At 27.5% G+C, this 24,343-nt stretch overlaps 1 protein-coding gene across 1 annotated transcript in view; it reads left to right on the forward strand.

Annotated features, from left to right (window-relative positions):
- Positions 1–24,343, forward strand: part of LOC132946674 (neuroglobin-1-like) — a 96,339-nt gene that overhangs the window by 64,349 nt on the left and 7,647 nt on the right. The window contains exon 3 of the mRNA XM_061016719.1: positions 2,469–2,573. Within this exon, the coding sequence (XP_060872702.1) occupies positions 2,469–2,573 (105 nt within the window). The remainder of the gene's footprint in view (positions 1–2,468; positions 2,574–24,343) is intronic.

A 24,343-nucleotide genomic window follows, 5' to 3' on the forward strand; every position in this document is an offset into this window, starting at 1 on the left:
TAAATCAATAAAAAGTACATTATACCGCCTACATTTTATTACTCGTATACTATATAGATTATGTAACACTTATAGTATACATATGTTGTTAATCATCAATGATTTAAATTATTTAATCACTCTTATGAGACTTTGATTTTTAAGTAAAAATTATACTAAACATAATTTGTTTTATTATAAGTACTCTGAAACATGTTTTGCATGTTTTTGTCTATTATACACTATATTAATGTAATAATAATACCTTCGATCGCTCTTCAAACAAGTAGGTACAGCACAAAATAATGATAATGTTGTCTCTGTTTTACTTTTTTTGTTTAATCTTCATCATCTAAAAAAGCATAAATGAACAGATGATTGATATCTGTTAAAAATAGTTTCGTGAAAATACAAAATAACAATAGTGTTGCCAGTAGACATTGTCAGAGGATATCATAATTCATCTTTCATCACATAAATTGTATAAAAGTTGTTTCAAAGTATATTAAATGACAACCATTTATCATCAAAAAATAATCACAAGATTTAAAGTAAGGACGAAAAGGACGCGTAAAATGTATAGGAACATTATATTTTCATTGTTAATTTTCTGGAAAAGCCTCTGCGTTGATATATCGGTTGATGGCTATAACGGATAATAATTAGTTTAGAACATGTACATGACTTCACTATTCATAATATATATTTTCACTTCAATTGTTTTGTATGATGACAATATTAAACACGAAACATTTACTCTTTTAAAAGAAAAAAACTAGGAAAGTTGCAGAAAGTTGTGAATGTACCTCTTTTTGAATAGGTAGGTAAATACTACCTGCACATTTATGGATATGTTAAATTTGAATTGAGAAATCATTGCATACGAAAAACGATTCTGATAGGGGACGGTGTCAGTCTATATTTAGCCTCTATTTCTACATTGTATACTCTCCGTATATTATAATTTATTTATATTGCTAGCTGCTGGTGATAAGTAACACAATATGATGAAATAGTTTATGCCAAAATCATCGCATATATTAATAATTATTATAACATTATATCAGAATTATTTAGGTACTGTTAATTTAACTTACAAGTTAATACTGAAATGCCGTAGGTCAAATATTATACTGCAAAATTAGACTGAATATTTTGAAAATTCTATTTTATATAGAAAATAATGATAATATACGTAAGGGTAAAAAGTTTCTATTCCAACAAAATTCTTCAAAATCATAAAATGATATATCAATATAATCTTAAAGTTAAAAATTCATAAAATGTTTAATCTTAACACCTAAGGCTTGAATATCTTATACAATGTTACTCATACATTAATTGTTTTAATACAATTCAAATAAAATGTAACATATTGCTACATTCACTTTTTGTGAGTATTATATTGTACTATATTGAATATTAACACATAAAATAACGATTTCTCCTACGACGATGTTCGATATTTCGTTGTAATTCCAAAAATATTAATCGTGGTAACATGAAACATTAATAATTTATTACTTAAATAATAATTTTCCACACAAAATGGATTTTTTGAAATATTTAGATAAATGTTAACCTATTTATACCATTAACTCATTTACACCGTTCTACCACGGCTCGTCGGTATTGACTTATAGTTTATAAATTAGAAACAGCTATATTTTGTATAAAATAATATTATAATATGCAATTTACTTTAATAATTGATTTATTAGTTATTACTAACAATCAATTAGTGACAGTAAAATATCCTTGAAAGAATATGGACTTACTCCATAAAAGGCTGACTGACCACTCAAAATCGTTTTTCAATTTTTCATATTAAACAATTATTTATCATTGAATTCAAATTTAACACACATATATTACATTTATCTACTCAATGAAGAAGTATACTCAACATAAATTATAACACCCTACAGCGGTGGCGTGTAACATAAAGGGTCCAAATGTTGCTCAGGCAACACCTTAAATATTGGTCGTTGGGTATTGATAGGAGAAAAACAGGACATTTTATAACTAGGTATAAAAATAATACGAGAGGTAGGTCAATTATTTGAGCAATATCAATATCTTTTGATACACGCATCAGAGTAGCTTCCCTATTTTTTTTTTTTAGTTTTTTTCCAATTATTTTGTATAATACTAGACATTTTGTACGATCGCTTAAATTTCCAACTAAATCCAATTTATTACCGGCAACCTGAAAAAACCCCAATCATTGAAAACCGTATTTCCGTATTTGATATTCTGATTAAATTGTTTATATTTGAAATATTTATATTGTAAAGTTATTATAGGTTCTGTGATTGTTTATTAAAATATTGTTAATCCAGTTTAAAAGGACTTTTTCATAAAATTAATTGATGATCTTATTTAAATGTTGATTTTACGAATGTTAAAGCTCAATTATTTTCACCATGAATTATTGAGTGATAAAAACAAATCATGATATTAAGTATTATGCTTTATTTTATTTGCAGCCTCTTTGAGACACATCCCGACGTTCAACAATCCTTTATGCCATTCAGAGGAGTTGATCTAGAAGACCTGAAACACAGCAGACAACTGAGAGATCATGCGTTAAGGTACTGTAAATATAAAAATATATTTTAATGGAACTTGTAATTTTAAAATAGATATATAGATATATATAAAGATTTCAAAATAGGTATTCTTTAATATTCACCAAAAAAATGTTTTTATTTACAATCTAAATAAATAAATACAATAAGCACGAATATATAAAATATACAAAATATATAGGATATGGAACGACACTTCGCTATCAATTTTAATTTGAAGTTGGAATGTTCTCAACTTCAAATTAGACACTAGTGCTCTCACAGTTTTCTATTGGTCAATCACGGTCAATATATGTATAATAATTATCCAGTATCCACCCTAGTTCATGAATAGTAGTTAGTACAAAAACTATCCACCGTTGATTACCCGTCGCTATGAGTCAATTTTGAAGACATTTTTGTCATCAACAAATAAGGTTTTCGTTCCGTATCCAGCTTAGATCATATACCTAGTATATTATAATCTAAGCCCTAAGGTATTCTGTATATCATAATTTATGACAATTATAATTAAATTTCATCATGGAAAGAAAAAATTACGCGATTGGAGGAAATATCTAGTGATATTACACAGAAATATGTACAAAATTACATACATTTTTTTTTTACATAAATTAGGTGTGAATAACAGTTAGATTTAGGTCTCTGGACCATTTTCTTTTTAATCGACGGGTTGTATCGGGAAGGTCTAGTAAGGATAAATTGGATATGAGTGGATTTGAGGATTTGAACATGTTCAAGCGCATTATATATTTATATATCAGACATAATATAATCATAATTATTTATGATGTGGTACGTCAAAGCTCTCTTCAGATTTTTTTTCGGAAACATTGTGGTTTATCATTGATTTATAATTTACAAAGGCTGCCAAGACTACTTTTATCTACTTACAACTACACAAGCAAACAAGCTTTATGATAAAAATTTTTCAGTTTATCGTTCTCCAGCGAAGCTATGCCACAACTATTTTGTTGTATACTTCACAAGCTACATTTATGCTCTGTTATTTAGCAAAACCTTTATGTTCTGCATAATTCTAAGAACCGTAACCAAAAACCATCGCCACATTCTACCACGGAGTCTGTTGATAGTTTATTTCATTCCAGTGAAGTTGTAGTGTTTATCCCTTCTTCAATAATTATATGTTTAGTGTTTGCAGGGTTTTGTCTTTTTCAGTAAAAATTGTAATTTCAGTTTTTTCAGTAGTTGTGCAACAACTGACATTAATTGCTCGTAATATTGATTCAAAATGTAAAACACCTCTCGTACATATTATACTTTATACTAGCATCCATTACTAACAATTTGTTTTTTTATTGAACTATAGGTAAGTAGTTAATTATTTTAAGCAACATTCATAATTTTAGATTCTGAGCGGAGCGAGGAAGCTAGTGGTTTTACAATGGTGTTTTTTTTTTTATACTGTGTATAAAATTTCTACCAGAAGTAGTGCTTCCATTTTAACATATAGTATCTTATCTTGTAGAAAATTGGATCAAGATGGTACTTTAAAGTGGTAATTTTTCGATTTTCTCAATAGTTATTTAATGCCGTGGGAAAAACCACCAAAAAATTACAAAAAAACACTAAAAACGGTATTTTAATTTCTAACGTTTTGTTTATCACCATAGAAACGAATAAAAATTGTGATGAATTTAAAAATGTATTTTTGTACCATGAAGCTATAACTGCATTATAGATACTTATACAGTTATACCCTATGTTATACATAATGCCACTAGGTAACTATGTTTCTAATATTATTTTAAGTTCAAATTTGGACGAAATTACATATTAAATAACCAAGTACCTATAACGATTTTAGTTATTTTGTTGTAATTTATAACATTAATTCAATTTACAGGCTATAATAAATAATAACAATATAAAATATCCAGACTGACAAACCAGCTCCGCTCAGAATCGTTTTTCGTATACAATGATATTATATAATTGAATTAAAATGTAATACAATCCATTATACAGTGACTCACTTGTAATCCTACAAGTACATCAGAGCGACATCCTCTCACCCACTTTTTTATTATTTATTTGTCGATCACACCGTTTATATCAATATTATATTTTCTGTATTCATTTATATTATACATATTCTATAATATTAGACACGTCATATTATCCGATCGATGGCTTAAAATAACGAACCTCGGATAGTCAAACATTTCCGAAGGCACCCGTGTTTACTATAATTGCTAGAGGAAATTGTCTACAAATGCGAGTAATCTCCTACTCAAATCTTAGATCCTTGTTAGGTACCTACATAGATTCAAATTTTAGTGTGGGACAAAAACAAATTCTCTTATAGGCTTGTGAACTGAATGGACTATGAACACGACTACACGAGTTACTGTTTTAGGTTAAAGACAACAGACCTCTTTACGCATAAGGTATAACAACGCAAAACAGTCTGTAGTTGTTGTATACATAAAATACGTCCCAAAATCAAATCCTAACCTAACATTATCAGATTCTAAACGACAATATTTTCGTAGCAAATACCTACCTAATATTGTGTACATAGCGTGGAGTATATAATATATATATATATTATATATAATCCACTATAAAACTATACAAACATCGGTTTGACAATATTTGATGCAATGAGACATTATGATGTATTAGTTTTTATGCGAATAAACATTATAATTATTTTTGGACACAACAATTGCGTAATTATTATTTTTAACCATGGCACGAAATAGTATGTTTGTAAGGGTTCTCGAATACTAACAACTATAACTTTAAGTAGATGAAAGGATCCAATAAGAACGTATTTGTATATTTTAAAATCCATAACAAGTATTGAGGTGTATATAATTAGGATATAGTTCCAAGTGAATACAAATTTAAATTCGTGGAATGTAAAATGTAAAATGCTGAATAACCATTTCAATAGATTGAGCAGTTAATTCGTAAGAAATTAAAAGGAGCCAGTTAATCAAAAAAACCCAACAGAGCTTATACTAATAGAGTAAATACCAAAGACAAAGAAAACTACCAAAAACGCTTTAGTTGTGTTGGTCAATTATTCAACTTCAATAGAAGTAGAATCTCTGTGGGAAGTGGAAACACAGTACCTACTTTAGGCGAAAAATACACTGAAAAGAATAGATCATAATAAAAAGTATTTCTTAGAACTTTTCTCCGAATAGTCAAGGGACAGGTGACAGGTATTAATAACAATGTGGTTTTTCTGCTGTCAGTTAAGTAAAAAACTCAACATTTAAAACTAAGAAATGGGTAATTTATCAAAACAAACTTGCATCTGGCACAGGGAATTCGGCGAAAAACATTTTACAATGTTTGAATGTTCATAGAATAGGTACACTATTATATAAATGAGAAAAAAAAATGAGGTTATTCTAGTTTGATTGCACAGCATATAATAAATAATACCTAAGTCTTTTGCTTGAAAAAGTATCGTGATAAATATCTTGTTTTTTTTGGAAAAGAACTCTTTGTAACTGTTTTATAGTTAATTAATACTTACAATATATTTCATTTATTACAGCTTCGATTGTTAAGGCTATTATCTTAAACGAAACGAATGAATTCAATACCCACCCAATGTTACAAAAGAATATATTATATACAGTGTAGTATCTAAATTAAGTTGTACTTGTACATATTAATTGTTTTTATGAAGGAAATAATTATCTTAACTTTTAAGGTTGTCCTTTTGTGGGTTCAGAGCTTCATATTATATGTTGTCCAGAATTTTTAGGTCTGTTCTAGTTTGGCGCGAATTTGGCAGTAGACGTGTAGGTGTTTTATTGTTAAAGGTTCGCCACATGTTTGGCGCATTACTCACTCTTTTCTTCTTATAAGATGGACGTTTGACATCAGTTCATGGTTTACTCTATTCAGACCACAGCCTGTTGATAATGACTTCATATTTACAATCAAACGATTGGGGTTTAGGCCAGTATTCGATTATGTGTTTAATTTCCATGAATAAATATTATTCCCTGTTTATTCTCTCACCATTCATAATTCCCACAAGTTAGAACAATAGTAGTTTATAGTCCCCATATAAGACACAACTAATTTAAAAAATAATCAATTTATAATTTGTGTTAAGTTAGCTTGTTACTTTGTTATGATTTAGTTCTGGTAAATATTGATCACGGCTAAAAATATCAATAATTAAAAATACAATCATATTAACCTTAACTTAACATAGAATCCCATTCAAGATTAATTTTTTCATTGATTGTGATAATTTGGAAAAATTAATCGACTAAGTACTTAAATAAAACACAAAAGTGTTATCATCAAAATTAAAAATTATTTTAAATATATTCTCATAATAATTAAGTTTATTATATAAAATATAAAGTACATTCAACGCTGATGCTTGATACCCTATTTAAAATAAATTCGAAGTACTAAATTACAATTTTGTAGCCTTGTATATGTGATAAAAATACAGATAACAAATAAATACGAAACACGTAACTTAAATTTATGAAATCATAAGTACCTATAGGTTCAAAACTCTTATGGAATATCGTAATTATAGGTAAATAAAATAAATATGTCTGAAAAAGAAATTTTACATTTTAACCACTTTTATTTTTATTAAAAAAAAAAACAATTCTTGTAAAAATAATACTTTTTAAATCATCTACTTTCGCCTAAGGTTAAAATATAATATTAAAATAATACTGTCATAATGTAAACACTAAAACAATATTTAACTGAACATCAAATGCTGACAAAAATGATCATATATATTAAACACTTCTATAGTACCCTAGGAATATTTTCTGTATCAATAAAGTACTTATAGACTATAATAAATAATAATATATTAATATAATGCGGCATATTATTAGGTACCTATTTTTTTATGTTAATATACATTATTTATACAATCATATGTAAAGTCTAACAGTATTTTAGTAAGCTGTTTAGTGTTAATTTGCATCTGTAATTTCCACTAATGTGTGATTAGACATTAAAAATAAATAAATTTATAAACATATTTCTATGGCCAATATTGTACATCTACTGTGCGCTTTTAACAAAAGAGAAGGCCATAAAGAGAAAGACCTCACTCCACGGGGGGCTTGTGTGTGTGTATTATAATATAACCGAATAGGCGGACAGTCAACTCGGTCAGTCCCTTTATTGTATTCGAACAGATTACGATCCGGAACCGGATGATTATTTTCACGATTTATAATAATTATTACTTAAACCACCGCCGCCACCCTTTTGGTAGAGTATTGATTTGGGTTTTCTATTAAAATTATAAAATATTCATTAGATTCAGTAAGGATAAATGGTTATTCAACTCTTTTAAAAATTATAACTGTCCAATGTGGCAATGTCCATGGTTAATTATAGTATAGTTATTTATAACCGAATGTCAGTCAAACAACTATTATAGATTTTGGTCAAAAGAAAATATGACTTTTGTTGACAATGACGTTAACATAATTTTATTGAATCCATTATATTATTAAACAAATAACACGAAATTAATTAACATACAGCAGCCATACTGGTTACGAATACTGCCAATGTTATTTATGTGGTTCACTTTAACATATTAACCGTATTTACTGACACTTTGTTGAATACTTGCATCTCTTTGAATGTTAAGTGTTATATTATGTATTATGACGTGTACCTAATGTAAATAACATTAGTAAATAGTAATTAGTGTACACTTGTCACACTGACGTCTGACGAGTTACAATTAATGATGAATTGATAAACACAACAATAACTTCCGGATGGTGATTATTAGTACATAGTTTTGTAAAATAAAACTGGAATATTAAAAAGGTTTTGATAAACATATTTTTATAGGATGTCCTACAATTATTATTATTATTATATCTTATATACTTATATACTTACAATACTCGTGTATTGACTCCCGAGGATTTAATAATAATCAACTCCCAGCAAAACAAAGATTATTGTTTCTATTTTTTTTATTTTTTATTAGTATGGATGAGTGTTTAACATTATTTTAGTAAAGTCTATGTTTAGATATTTGATATTTAATTTATATACTGTGTAGCTTAACATCCGTGAAGTCGCCCCCCGACTTTAAACGATTGACTCCATTACTCCAAACCTATATGCCAATATTTTGCAACTAATTTGCAACACGCGTTTTGATTAAGTATCATTAACTATTATAATAATAATAATTATCGCTATTTGACCAAGAATGATTTATTTAATACAAATTTACATTTCAACGTTATCCTCTTGGTCTGGTCTGAGTGACACATATATTGGTACATCTATAATCTAAGTGGTCTCCTATGTTAAATTGGAAACTGTGAGGATTATAGATGTGGCATTCAGTTAAAATGTATCGTAGACTGTAGGCACCCGTTCGGTCAATATCACAGAGCTATAATAATCAATGATTTGGCACTTATTGAATATTATATTTTGTAAATTGTTTTCAATTCAATTTTGCTGCGTTATTGATTTTTTGAGGGAGTTTAATCTTCAATTAAATAATTCATTCATTTATTCAAAATACATTAAAATATTTAAAAATATGTTGTTTTTTTATTGTACCTATAATATGTTGAAAAAAGTTTAAGAATACAATTTTCTGGGGTTTGGCAAGTTCTAGGGAGTTCTACGTACCTATTTAGAATATTAAATCGTCGAATTCATATATTTTTTATACCGGTTATCTTTATTCATTTCAAAATTATATACATTTATATGACAAAAAATTATTATTATAGGTAGGTAGGTACTCGATAAATTATTTACATTATGGACTATCGCAGTTTTAGAAATAATAATCCTTATTTGAATATTAAAAACTAAATTTTTTATAATTACCTGATCAAAATTAAGATAAAACAGAGGCACAGAGCAACAAAGTTTATGAAACAAAATATTTTTTTGAAACTCTTTAATAAACTGTCCATTATTCTAGAAATTAATTAAAGTTATTGTTCATACAATTATGAATTGAAATTTTTTTTAATCTATAAAAACAATTAATGTAATTACTATTTATCAGAATAAGTAAACCAGTGTGAAGTATTATAAATATTATGAATATACTTAAAAATATTTAAAAAAAAACGTTTAAAAATAATATTTAAAACAAAAAAGATTAATCACTAATCAGTGTTGTATTTTTTTACATAATATACTAAACATTTCACACTGTTGTACCTTCTGAACAAAGTTTAATTTTTTATCCTCTTTATAATGTTATTACTATTTTATTTGAACATTTTCATTTTATAATACATTTAAAAGTTAAAATTTGAAAAATACTATACTTGAAAAATATTCGAAACATGCAAATGAAAAAAAAAATATTCTTTATTCTCGTTCATAAGTATCAAACTGTTTTTATACATACAAAGTGTATCTTATGTCACTGTACCCACTTCAACGCAATGTTTGTAATTGTAATGGAACAAAAAATATCAATTGTCTATATAATGAAATATATTGCATTTTTATATTTTAAATAGGTCATTTTGTGGCTTGGTGTGGCGGAGTTCCTAGTTCCCGGATGGGTGACCATCTGGGATTTTCACCAATGAATCCTTGCCACACATACAAAACGTGTTTTCAACCATTCCTCCCCTACTGACAACCTGCAAACAAACAAAATTTTTAAAATTAATATCAGAATTCAGAACTACATTTATAAATTTGAAAATAAATTTTTTTTAATAACTATAAAACTTTTTGTTTACTAACACTAACCTGCTACAAATAAATAATGTATACATATTACATAATATGTTTCTAAGAATGTTGAAAATTAAAATAATAAATATATTGGTACTTTACTAACCCCAGTCGTTTAAATGTTTGTAAATAAATTAATAGTTTTGTTAAATGGAGTAAACTAACTATACCATCGTCTGATTTTATTAATATATGGCCAAATAATTAATTTATTGACTGACGTGACCTACATTGTTGTGTAAATATTATTTGAAGGTGACGTGACCAGCGAAGTAGAGTACTTTGTCGTCCTCTGAATAACATCGTTTGGCATCAATTGTTTGGTCTATCAAAAACACAGCAAAGAGCATACAATTGTATGAAGAATATATACCATAAAATCCCCACAAAATGGGGCTTCAGTGAATAATACAACTTATTCCAGGTAGCTAGTAGCTACGGTTAATGATAATTGCCAATATTGGTAACCTAGATCTTGAAATCCTGAAGTGGTTGGTGCATTAAAGATATATTTCAACACAATTTTACATTTTGACGATTTTTCTATATTATAGTAATTGCTTGTTTCTAAACTCACAATTTATAAATGTACGTAATAATGGAAAAATAAATAACCCGTAAAATGCTTATATAAAAAGACAATAAAACATTTTGAAGTGTTGTACAGTTGTACACATTAATAAAACATAATATTTATAAATTATTGTAATGCCAAACCCACCACACATTATTTTTAATAAAATTATCGAAAATTATACTGAGTGGGTATGTATCATGAACTGTTCATGCTTTATTAACTTCAACGCAGTATAATAGAGCAAAGTATTATCAACAGTTTAAAACATTCAATACATCAACGCACCGCGGGTACATGACTTAGGGTGAAACTTAGTTAAAAATGTTCAATGTTTTAATGGAATGTATGTCAACGTGAACTGGAAATTTTTCCAAAGGTCAATTAGTTTACTTGGTCAAAACACACACACAAACAAGGGCGCCCATGCCCCACTGGAAAATAATATAGTATGCAAAGAAATTATAATATATGCTTTGAATCCATACACTTGTTTCTCAAACTTGATAGTTCAATTTTTAATGTCATGTTATCATCATTCATCATAGACCTTATACTAAGTATAATGTATACCACGATTTAAGATAGTACTAATATGGACACAATTTTGTACCCTCCATAAAAACTACCTTATGGGCGTCCATTCACACAAACAATATAGTACAATAAAATTTAAGTATCAATCATATGTATAAAATATAAATTTTTTTAACTGTTTAAGATAAAAATAATAATTGCACTAAAAGATTGTTATACTGTGGTAAACTTTTAAATGTTTAAAAAATGTAACGAATAATCATGATAACTGATAAGTACGTGGTACAAAATTATGTTACGTACAGTTATACAAACATTAATATTTTTTTTAAAATTAAATTTTATATTACCTATAAAACTGTATAATAAAATCCAATCAATTATTTTATTGTATGGACCATTACACTTATCATCTCAATATAATATACATTTTCATACCACTTGAACTAAAATCTCAAGAGCAACTATAGGATCTAGTTACAATATATTATAATCTAATAATTTTCAATCAGGGTCGTAATTAAAGGGGGATGAGGGGGATATATCCCCAAATTCTTTATAATATATTATATAAACCACTCACCACTGTACTTGCAAATTTAGTATTTTGTGTGTAAAAAAATGTATACCCCCCCTCCCCCCAGGACAAATTCCTAATTCCGCCACTGCTTTAAATGTAGTAAGTTTGAATTTAGCCAATACTAATCAATCGTGCAGGAATAATAAAATTATCAAATATAAATTAAAACTAGGAATACTGTATAGTAAGGTATAAAATTATAAAATTATAAAATAATTTATCAATTATTGATGCCTAAATTAAGGATAATTGTAACTGAAATTATAAATAAAATATATTTATTCCATAAAATACTATATAAAAATTAAAAACTAATTAATTAATTAATTTTCAGTATCTACCCAAATGTATCAAAATATATACATTGTAAAACTATATAATTTAGTGTAAAAATGATGATTTATTCGCATGATAAAATAAAACAAAATAATGAATAAAGTAAATTCAACGAAAATAAAGCAAAAATATGATTTATATTTATTTTATTTATAATAATTACGGGCGTGAGCCCTCTATGTACATAGGCATAGTATTAGTATTATTAGGTAAATTCTATAATTACAACATGATAATATTAAAACTCATTAGTAATTAATGCCATATAATATTTATTATATTTTTTTTATTTATAATAATAAATGAATAATTACCAACAAGAATACGAGTGTATGAAATGCAAAGAGATCGTCAAGAATCACGAACCATCAGCACCGTTTATGATTTATACCCTCATTGACATAGTAAGCCTTATAAAAATACATATTTTGATAAATTATGCAAACAAACACAAACTATGGTCAATGAATGGACCTTAGTATATTTTTCATGGTTTGGGTTTAAGAACACATATTGTTCTAAGCATTTGGTTCACACTTCATGAATTAGTGGAGTGTTGATCTCCCCGTTCTCTAAAAATGGCGGATATGGGGATAGATCCCCCCTTGGCCGTTTTTTTTTTTTGTAAAGTTAAGTTTTCTTATTTTCTATATTTCTCAATATGATATTACTTTTAAGTATGTCTGTTTTCTAAATGTTCTAGCCGTGGTATTTTTACCGCTCTGATATACTATACGCCACTAGTCGTTCGCGGCATATATAAAACTATTGGACAACAAAAACATATACCTCTATGGTAGTATGGTGTACTGTATTTTTTAATTTTCTGCGAATTATGTTTCATGCACGAGTGTTTATAATAAACCCGATAAATAATCGGTAAATAAAACAAAATTATTATGAAGACTGTAGATTTACCATAGGGCGTGGCTTTATTTTTAGTGACCGAAGTGTAGTTAGTGACCTAAAAAATTGTATTCACCTCTGGGTTATATGATTTAGATGTTTGTGATAAAGATTTTTATCCAAATATTCATGTACTCTTGAAAATATTTTGTACTTTGCCTGTATCAACTACTACGCCTGAACGATGTTTTTCAAGTTGTTATTAAGTATTAAGTCTTACCTAATAAATAGTATGACAGAAGTAAATATTTCATCAATTTTCCTATCTAATATTGAATAATAACTATAAATTAAGTAGTAATTATTATATACTTTGTTGATTAGAACCGACTTAGGGTCCGTTTTACAATCATAGTTTAAACCTCGGTTAAGCGTAACCGAGATTTAAACTATAATTGTAAAACGGCTTAATGTGTTGGCTTTATTGGCATGTCACCGGTCAATACAATAATCATGCTGGATGAGGTTATCGATGAACTGAGCATCCAAAAAAAAAAAAAAACGGGATTTTGTATTAAAACCATTTTTTTTTGTTTATCGTATTAAACACGGGGTTGGGTTAATATGAATTTATAATAAATACTATTAGGTACTATACAATTTGTGTTAGTTCTTATTTCGCCTTGATCCACACTAACCTCAACTAGTTAGGGGATTTTAAAAATGTATATTATGTACGTATATTATGGGTGTACCTATTATTAAATATTTCATCCCCCCCCCCCCCCCCCCGTAGCATAATTCCTAAATACGCCACTGAAAATGACCTGCCACCCAGCACGGGGACCGGACCCCCACCTATTTAATTTATTATGGATACAACAACATAACATTTTATATTTTTACGTGAAAACAAAAAATTTAATATATTTTCTGTATCATAATATTATTATACGCTTTATTCATGGTTCCCACTTGCCAGTTAACACTGTTAATATTATAGGGATAAAAAATTTCATAAAAAAAATATTTTCCAATAAAAACTGAAACCAGGATTATTTTTAGATTTTTATTTAAATTTAAAAATAAATACAATACAAATACAAAATTATTACGATATATTTTATTGCGCTTCAAATTTTTTAAAACAAATATCCGTATGACATTTGAATATGGAATCTTAATGATAACAGACAACAGTACACACTAATGTAGTACATTTTTATTTTCTACTTTTGATTTATTTCCAACTAGTCAACCACAGATTATATAACATTTTTAATACGCGCATAAACTTACTTATATATATATATGTGATATCAACTTATTAATTATACTATAGTCGACCGCGATCGGACGTAGGTATACACTTTAAAACAAAAATACTTATGAAAATATCTGACAAGGGCGTTAAAGTCAGAGCTTAATTTTAATATGGATTGATTATGTTATCGAAAATCTAGTTACATTTATGTATAATTACCTATTATCGATTATAAACTCCTCCATGAACTAAAGTTCACATTTTTAAACGAACGTTCCAAGGTCTAATTTATTACACTTAAACACAATTGGTGGCATTATACAAAGTCAGAGTCCGTTTACATCCAAAACAATAATTATTAACAGACATCTTAATTATCTACCAAAAATAAAATTTTCCACAGTGGCAGTATTTCTCCATAAAATGTAACCTTAATATATTTTGAAACTCCTTTATAGCTTATATTAACTATACACATTATTAAATTATGACTAAATCAGTTAATAGTTATATTATTTAAACACGTTAAGAAGTTATTGCGGTTTTCCAGTTTATAAAGTGGATACTTAAGAACCCAATTAATTTTTAAATAATATTTACACTTCTAGAACAAGACTGCCACAACTCAAAATTCATCAATTTTGAATTATGAGTACTTTAGAATAGTTAAAAAAATAACTCAAAATGCAAGAACACCAGATTGAATATTATTTTCCATTTAGCCACTATAAAGATGTGTCAGTATCGAATTATTTGATTTTTAGCTAATTTCAAAGCAAGAGAGCCATATTTAATTTATGACGGATATCTACGTCTTATTTTAATGTATCAAATTAATCACTAATGTCAAAACTCAAGACTGCCTTAATTTGATTTGTGGCGTACTTGCACTAAATAAAAACTAATTATTGTGTGATATATTGAGAGCAGAAGAGCAATATTTAGAGTTATAGCGGTATTGCATTTTATAATTGGTGATATTGCAGCTACAATATGAAATTCAATACTACCATATTTTAGTATCCGTCTTAAAATCAATTTCTGTATATAAAATAGCCACATCTCAAAATAGGTATGGCAATCTTGAATTTACTTAAACATTTTAAAAGACCACAAGTCTAACAAAATTATTCCATAATATTTGAAATAGTCATAGTATAAATTATATTTGCAAGTAATTAAGTTTTTGTTTTCAAACACATAGGTAAAGAACTTTTTAAAACATCTTAGATTCAAACTTAAAATTGGTTTTTCTCAAAACTATAAATTTAAAGTTATGGAAGTCTTGTTCTGGCGGTGCGATATATATGCTCTATACGTTATAAATTCATTAAATAATTATACAAAACAAATGTATATAATATATATTATTATTAATAATAATAACAGTACCTACTAACAAACACACAAACTCTACAGCATTATATATTAGTATATATATGATATATAATATATATGTGTCATTATATTATGTAACTTAATTTACAATAATAAAATGCAGCTGTATTTTTCGGAGGATAACGTCAGAGGCGTAATTTTAACATTTTCAAAACTAGGTCAAACTTTCCGATTGGCCGACTGATCACTAACTTGTGTTATAGGAGGACCCAGCGTTTGGTGCTAAAAAATTCATATTTTTCAAAGTTTAAAACGTCTATTCAAGATAAAACTGAGTATTATTAGATTGTTTCAAAAAAATTATTAGTTCTTCTCACGTCGTCCACCAGAAGACCACATGGGAATCAGTTATGGTCTTAATGCTCATATAGAGTCATAGCGTATCCCTGGACTTAAAATATCTAAAACTATAATACTGAAGTAAGCACCTATTACATCACGAGAATTGTATTGCAGGAATATCGGCCGTGAACTATTTGCGGATAGCCATGAAATTCAATACAACATGCGAGTATAATACGTGAAAGATAACGGCCTCATACCATCGCGAGATCACTATACAGCTATTTATATTTGCATTGTGTCGTGATGAATATTATGGTGTGGTGTGTGTCTACAACTTAAACTATAAACCTATTTATGCTTGGTAGTATTTGACGGTTTATGTTTTGTTTTTCCAATCATTTAAATACTTAACGGGTTAGCGAGTTGAACAATGTTTAATATATTTTTAACTTAACGCGTTACCTTGACTTTTCAGCTTAATATCAATATATCATACTTAAAAAAAGCGGGCAAGAGGATGTCGCTCTGCTGTACAGTAGGTTAAGAGTGGGTCAATGTATAATGGATTGTATTAAACTTGAATGCAATGATATAATATCATTGTATAAGAAAAACGATTCTGAGCGGAGACGGTGTGTCAGTCTGGATATTTTATATTGTTAATATTAATTATTATAGCCTGTTAGTTGAATTAATATTATAATATTATTATTATTTTTTATTTGGTGATGAACAAATCGTTAGAAATTAAAATCCCATTTTAGCGGTTTTTCGTAATTTGTCGGTAGTTTTTCCTCTAGCATTAAATAACTATTGAGAAAATCAAAAGATCTTGATCCAATTTTCTAAAAGATAAGATACTATAATATTGAAATCGAAGCCCTCTTTCTGGTAAACATTTTATATACATAAAAAAAACCACTAGCTTCCTCGCTCCGCTCAGAATCTAAGATTAAAATACCTTACCTAATATACCTAATGTTGAGTTATTTTTGAATTGGATGTCGAATAATTTTAAGAGGTAGGTTAACCTAACCATACTAGTATCTTTTAAATAATGTTAATAGGCCAAACAAATGTATAACGGTAAGTCGGTAAATAATAATCACGCCACTTCTGAATAGACAAAATTGTAGTATTGTAAATATATATTATTACAACTATTGATAAAAAAAATATAACTCATTTTAAGCTCATGTTATATAGGTAGGTGTTTATTAGATTCTGAGTGGAACAAGTCTAACGTCACCTTTTAGGACCAGTAGAAATTTGAGGATGGATTTTGCCTTTTGATAGTAAATAATATGTATAGTTGGTACTTTGTGGTAAATTCCATGTACTTTTCAACTACAGATTGATAATCCATTAATACAAATATTGTAAGGGTCTTATTTTTTTTTCCTTTTTATTTATCTTTTGAATCACAAATTAGAAATATTCAAATTTTTAAACGTACACGATTAAATTGTATATGCATGAAACACGCCCAGATACATTTTTGGCTGTCCGTTTGTCTAGGAAAGGCTTCAAAACGAATGAACCGATTGACGGGGTTTTGACAATATGTATTGTATTATAAAATGAAAAAACGGAAAACGATAAATGGATAGATTAATTTTAATCCGTGTGGAATCAGGTAATACATTTCGCGTATCACAAATGAAAAGTATTACAATTTTATACACGCTGTGATTTATAAACGTATTTATTCAGGCCGAAATATAATATTGTATGTGAAACACACAGAGATACGTTTGACTGTTTCTCTATTTTCTGTTTATCTGGGAAACGCGTCGAAACGAATGAACTGATTTTGACGGGATTTTGACCGTTATTGCATTACTTGGTAAATAAAATAGTTATTTTATGATTAGATATAATATTTTACACCTGTATTTTATACATGATACAAATAAGTGTGGTAAAAATCTGTGCAGCGTGCGTTTATTAAATTTTAAGAATAGGTAAATCTATGGGCATTTAATTTGTCATGGCAACGCTGTGCAGAATCAGCTAGTATATCAGCTCAAATATCCATAAGTGTAACAATTAAAAATATATATCATAAAGAACAGACTAAAATAAATATTTAATGAACAATGATTTTCAATCATTAATTGAAAGTACATATTATAATATATAAATATAGGTAAGATACTAAGATGTAATTAATGCAAAACAATAAAATTGATGCCCACGTCAAAAAAATACAATATCTAAGTATAATGCATTAAACTAAACTGTGACCATTTTACTATAAAGTTTATATTTTTAGTAAAACATTGATTATAAAACAAAACATAATTTAAAAATTGATATATATCGTGTATGGTTATAACCATAGAGCACATTATAATATAACCATTCAATTACGAACTATATAGGTAGTATATTAGGTATAAATGTATAATAATATGTTTGTTGTTCATACAAAATATGGATAACTTTTACAAAAATATTTCAAATCCTTTATATTATCATGAAATAGAATAAAACATTTCCTACCACAGATACACAATACACATTACACATACATTAATACTTATCTTGTGAATACCTATTACTTATTAGTTATTAATTATTACTAATATAGTAATATGAAAGGTGAAGACTGAATAGAAATAAAAATTAGTACCGATAGTTTAGTGTATGAAATGCATAAATTTAACGAATAAAACGTAAAACATTAAAATTGTTGGGTAAGATGGAACCATTTTCATTATGATAAAGTCAACCAGCAAACTGCAAAGTTTTGGTATGATATACAATTTAAGCTTTTTATTTTTAAACATGATTGAATCTAGGCACATACTTCCCATTGTATAATATGGCTACTCGTAAATTGCACCGAATACATTTAAGGTAAAAAATAAAAATGCCTTTGTAATAGATTTCACCCAGCGTTTTTTTTCGTACCATTTCATTAAACATGATGTATGACAATGTATGATGTACCTCCATTCATATTTTTTCTTGTTCGAGAATATTTTTATATTGAAAAAAATAATGTATAGCGACTTGAATTGCAATATAAGACCTATTTCAAAAAGTATAAAAATAGTTGATAGCCGTTAGTGTTTGAATTTATTAAAAAGAAAGTATTCTTTTACTAGTACTTACGTAAAACCACCGATTTACGTTTTTCTAAGCTGTCGAATGGTAACTTAAGAGATATTGGTAACGCTTTAAACGAAAGATATTAAGCAACTAGCCCATATAATTTAAAGGCATAGAAGGTTAATACCCGTTAAATTATAAATAAATAAATAAATAATTTATTTATAATTTAACGATTTTGACGTAGAAAAATGTAATGATTTTAATCCACGTGACCCTTTTTAAAAGTGCTAGGTTTGAGAGGTTTACTTGAAACGGACAGCATTTTCTGACTGGTAAATTAGTGTCAGACATCTCTTTTTAGTTAGACAGAAAAAAATAAGTACAAAAAAGAAGGATTTGTACGTTGCATGGGTGGATTACTACGTTGACAAAGTAGGTCGAATTTGTTGCCAAGAAGTTTGTGTGGGCTTAGTTACAAACTAAAAAATTGGGGGAAAAAGCAATTATCACAGCTATTTTTTTTAAACAGTTATCATTTACATCCATATACAACTGAACAATATTTTTATTTTACATCTAACAAAAATGTACGTGCCTATTGTTACCCAGTAAAACTTTTGTACTGACATCCGTTAAACTCGCTACCTACAATCGTTTATAGTTATTACTTATTTGTTCGTAATAATCACAATGATTTAAAGTAAAATGTCGCTAAACCAAAATCTTTCAACGTAGATAGTTTTTAAAACATTGATAATACAAAACATTTTTAAATAGATTTCTTATACATATTATTATATTGTTTGTCGAAATCAAGAACACGAATTCAATTCGTCAGTCAAAAATTATTTGGAAAACATTATTAAAAATACTTTCATTTATCTAAAATGTTAATGTGGTTTAATGTTTTCTTACTATTTGTGATGTACGATAGTTGAATGTTTTAATACTTTAATAGTGCAATTACCCATCATATTAATGTATAAAGTTTAAACATATCCTAATAGTTATCCTGGTTAATACATTTGTCTAACTAATTATACAAATTTATCACTAAAAGTGAAGACCACATTTAGTTTAGTTTTTAACACTTAATATATAGGCAACCAACCATGTCTAGACTTATTTTCTATAAAAAGTAAAAACTCTAGAATATAGAGGTACCAGATCCATTATAGAACAATATAACAAAATCCATTACCTAAATAATACACGTGAATAATCGAGTATAAACAGGTTTTTATTATCGTTGGACCAAAAAGCAATAACATATTGATGCGTGATGAGATTTTTTTGCACCAACTATTACAATTTACAAACATTTTCAAGGGACCAGAACAAAATCACTTTTTTCCAGCATGGCGTTTAAAGCGGTATATCGTGTTAACGATGCAGGTTTACGTTACGCTACGCATGCATTCTATGGATTTTTCTAGGGATATATTAGTTTGAACATAATAAACAGTTAACACAATATCCGATATCTCAGCACAATAAACCAAAGATTGTAGTGTTTATTCTCGGGTTACATAAAAACAAAAATACAACAAAATACACAATAATGAAACAAACCCACTTGAAATTGAAAATCCTAAACAGTTAACTCAAAAAAAAAGTAATTAACAATAGGTATACCTTCTATAGAATTGTATTAACACTTTTATTGGACGAATCAGTTTTATTTTTAATCTATTTTTTGCATGCAATATGATACCTATTATTCCTCAACGTAGAAAAAACTAACCGTCTGATCAGATTTTGTTTTATTATGACGTATTTGTTGGTAACTTCACTTTTGAAGGAGGATTATCAGTTAAGTTGTTATTTAATTTTTTATTTAATAAAGAATAAAAATCTACACTGGATAGACATCAGATTACATATCTAAAATATTTTACTATCCAAAATAAGAGTTTTTTGTTAAGCCATATTAAATAAACCGTATATACTTTAAGGTCAATAGTTCCTATCTATTCGTGCAGATTTAGATATAATATACACATGCCTTACATTGTTGAACTGATAGCTTTAACAGTTCACTCGATTCAGAATAAAAAAATCCTTCACCTTTTAAAGTTTACACTATTATATATTATACAATTTATAGTTATATTATAAAATATACACTAAGTACTTATACTTTTAAAACTTGTTGTAGTAAGTTGCATCACATATTTTTAAATTCTGAGTGAAACGATGAATGTTTTGAACTTTTGGTCTTAAAATTATATGTTGTTTCTTTTTTTGTCTATTTACACATTTTATGGTAGAAAAAATGTTTCGATCTTCAACTTCGTGGACGATTTCTAGTAGAAAATTGAGCCAGCAGTTGGTTCTATTAGTAGATCGAAAGTGAAAGTTCCCAGTATCTACTTTTTAAAATAATCGGGAAAAACAAAAGTTTTTGGTATACGCAATGATTTATTTTCTGAATGACCGGGTACACTCAACAGTCGACACCTACTGTACAACAAAGCGATTGCTGTTTTTTTTGTTAATAAAATATAAGGTGAATAGCCATAAAATGTATTTCTTTATTTTTTATTTTTTATAGGTATCTAGTATCTACTCTAGATTAAGAACAACGATTATTTCCCAACCACATTTTGTTGTAATTATAGGTATTATAGGTACCTAGGTATTATAATATAAAAGGTTATATATACATTTTACGATTTATTTGTATATTGAAAAATTAGTTTGCCATAGTAACTTGAAATTTGCATCAAATAGACTTTTGCTATTTATTATACAATTTTAAAATTATTTGACTAATTTTAAGCTATTTATAAGTATTTTAAAATTTAAAATATTATATTTTTTTAGGTTTTTTTTTCATAGTTGTTATCTATTTGTTTATGCTCAGTCAAAAAGTATGACAATTTAATACAAGATTCCTCATAAGTACAAAACGTACTCAATAAAGTAATTTAAAAATATACAAAACACATGTAGGTACCCATTTTTTTTTTAATGGATGATTAAAATCAGCCAAATATTTTGAAAATTGTATAATGAATAGCAAATGTCTATTAGATACGAATTTCAAGTTACTATGGCAAACTAATTTTTCAATATACAAATAAATCGTAAAATGTATAATATATAACCTTTTATATTATAATACCTAAGTACCTATAATACCTATAATTACAACAAAATGTGGTTGAGAAATAATCGTTGTTCTTAATCTAGAGTAGATACTAGATACCTAAAAAAAAATAAAAATAAAGAAATACATTTTATGGCTATTTACCTTATATTTTATTAACGCCAACCTATGTACGCTCCTATTACTTATTTATTTATTTTTATAAATCATCATAAACTCATAATTATTAAAATCATGTTTGCATATCACATTTTGTATACAAATGATATATTATTGGGCTATAACAATAATCCATCAATATTTTATACCATGTCCATTAAGGAATAAATTGTGTTTATGGTGTCACCGATCAGCAACAAACATCCATGGTAAAACTTTATTAGAGTATTATATCGTTATTGTATACGCATCGTTAAACTACCAATATTTTAAAACTACGAGTATATTATGGATAGAGTTTTTTCAATTATATAATCAATTATTATATTAAATACTAAAATACACGACATAACAAAGTGATTAATTTTTTTTTTTTTAGTAATAATCGTTTAAGTCATCAAAATATAATGATTGTATTTAATTTAATAATTAAATGTTCACTATTAATAATGAAGCATTAAACGATTTATTTTATAGTTATATTTTGAACAATTACTGATGAAATTATCAACATTTCCATGATAAAAGGATTATGTTTTATATTAAAAATGTAGAAAAAAAATTATACTAAAATTATACATTTATTTGTGGTTTTATTTTTATTACTATGGTATTGATATGCAATCATTTTGGAAACGTATTAACGTCCATCGTCCAATTATAGTTATTATGACCCACAATATTATATTATTCCGACTCTATAATCGAGCTTATAGCCTCGAATAAAAAGCCATACCTCAAATTAAATGTATGTGTCTTATATAATGACTAAACAAAATAATGTATATAATTATATAAACAAGTATAAGCATATACTAATACTATACCTACGTATATAATATATGGTATATACGATGTTTTTGTTAAAAATAAGTTCAACAGAACCGCAAGTACTACGACACTATATGGGCGACTGGCGTACAACTATAATAGAAAAATAAATGACTTATTGTAATATAAATAAATCATAAAATATCCTTAGAAATAGAGCCTGACACACCGTACTCCGTCATGTTTTGTATACAATGATATGTATAATTAATTTTTTTGGTCATTTCGTGAACTTCAGCTACTGCTTGTTAATAGGCTTCTCGCATTTTTCACACCGCTCTAGTCTGATCATCTTGTAGCAACTCTGATTAATTATAACGAACATCAAAATTACCTACCTAGTATTTTCGAATGGTGTGCCATCGTAATATAATACAATACGGTTACCTAAACTTGAATCGGCCGAATAGGTTATGGGACGTGCGTCGAGAAACGAAATATCGTTTATAAGCCCGTCGGATAAAATCGCTGTTTGCTTAAACCCGCGCACAGAAAATCCTCGTGTCCGACTCAAACACTGATAAATTATTAATGAAAGCCCGTCTGTGCATATACATAATATTTTTTTACGGAAACCCTGTATATCCTCTGTCGACGCGTGTAAACACACCTCGCCGTAAATCACTTCACGGTGTCCGATAAAACATTGCTATCTATAATATTATGCGTGATGTATATTATATAAATATTAAAAATTTACGGTACATTATTATTATTATTAGGTGTGTGTGTTTACCGCGGAGATCCCTTGTCGTCCTCGCCACGACGATATGGTACCGTTGTAATGTAACGTCACGTTGCACGTTTTACAATTTTTACAACCCCATTTTTGTCACCACGAACAATGGATAATAATAACGATAATATAATATGACATAAACTCGAAATCCGTCACATTAATGTTGAGCCGTAGTGCGAGACTTCAAAGGCGTGTTCGAATGAGACTTTCCTATGATCTGCTGGAAACTCGCACATTGTATTTCTACAAGGTGATAATATAATATTATTGCGATAATATTTTTAAGTAAAGGTATCTCGAGCAATAAAAACAAACGCTGGATGG

Source organism: Metopolophium dirhodum, chromosome 6 (genome assembly GCF_019925205.1).
Source record: "Metopolophium dirhodum isolate CAU chromosome 6, ASM1992520v1, whole genome shotgun sequence".
In the NCBI taxonomy this organism is placed as follows: Eukaryota; Metazoa; Arthropoda; class Insecta; order Hemiptera; family Aphididae; genus Metopolophium; species Metopolophium dirhodum.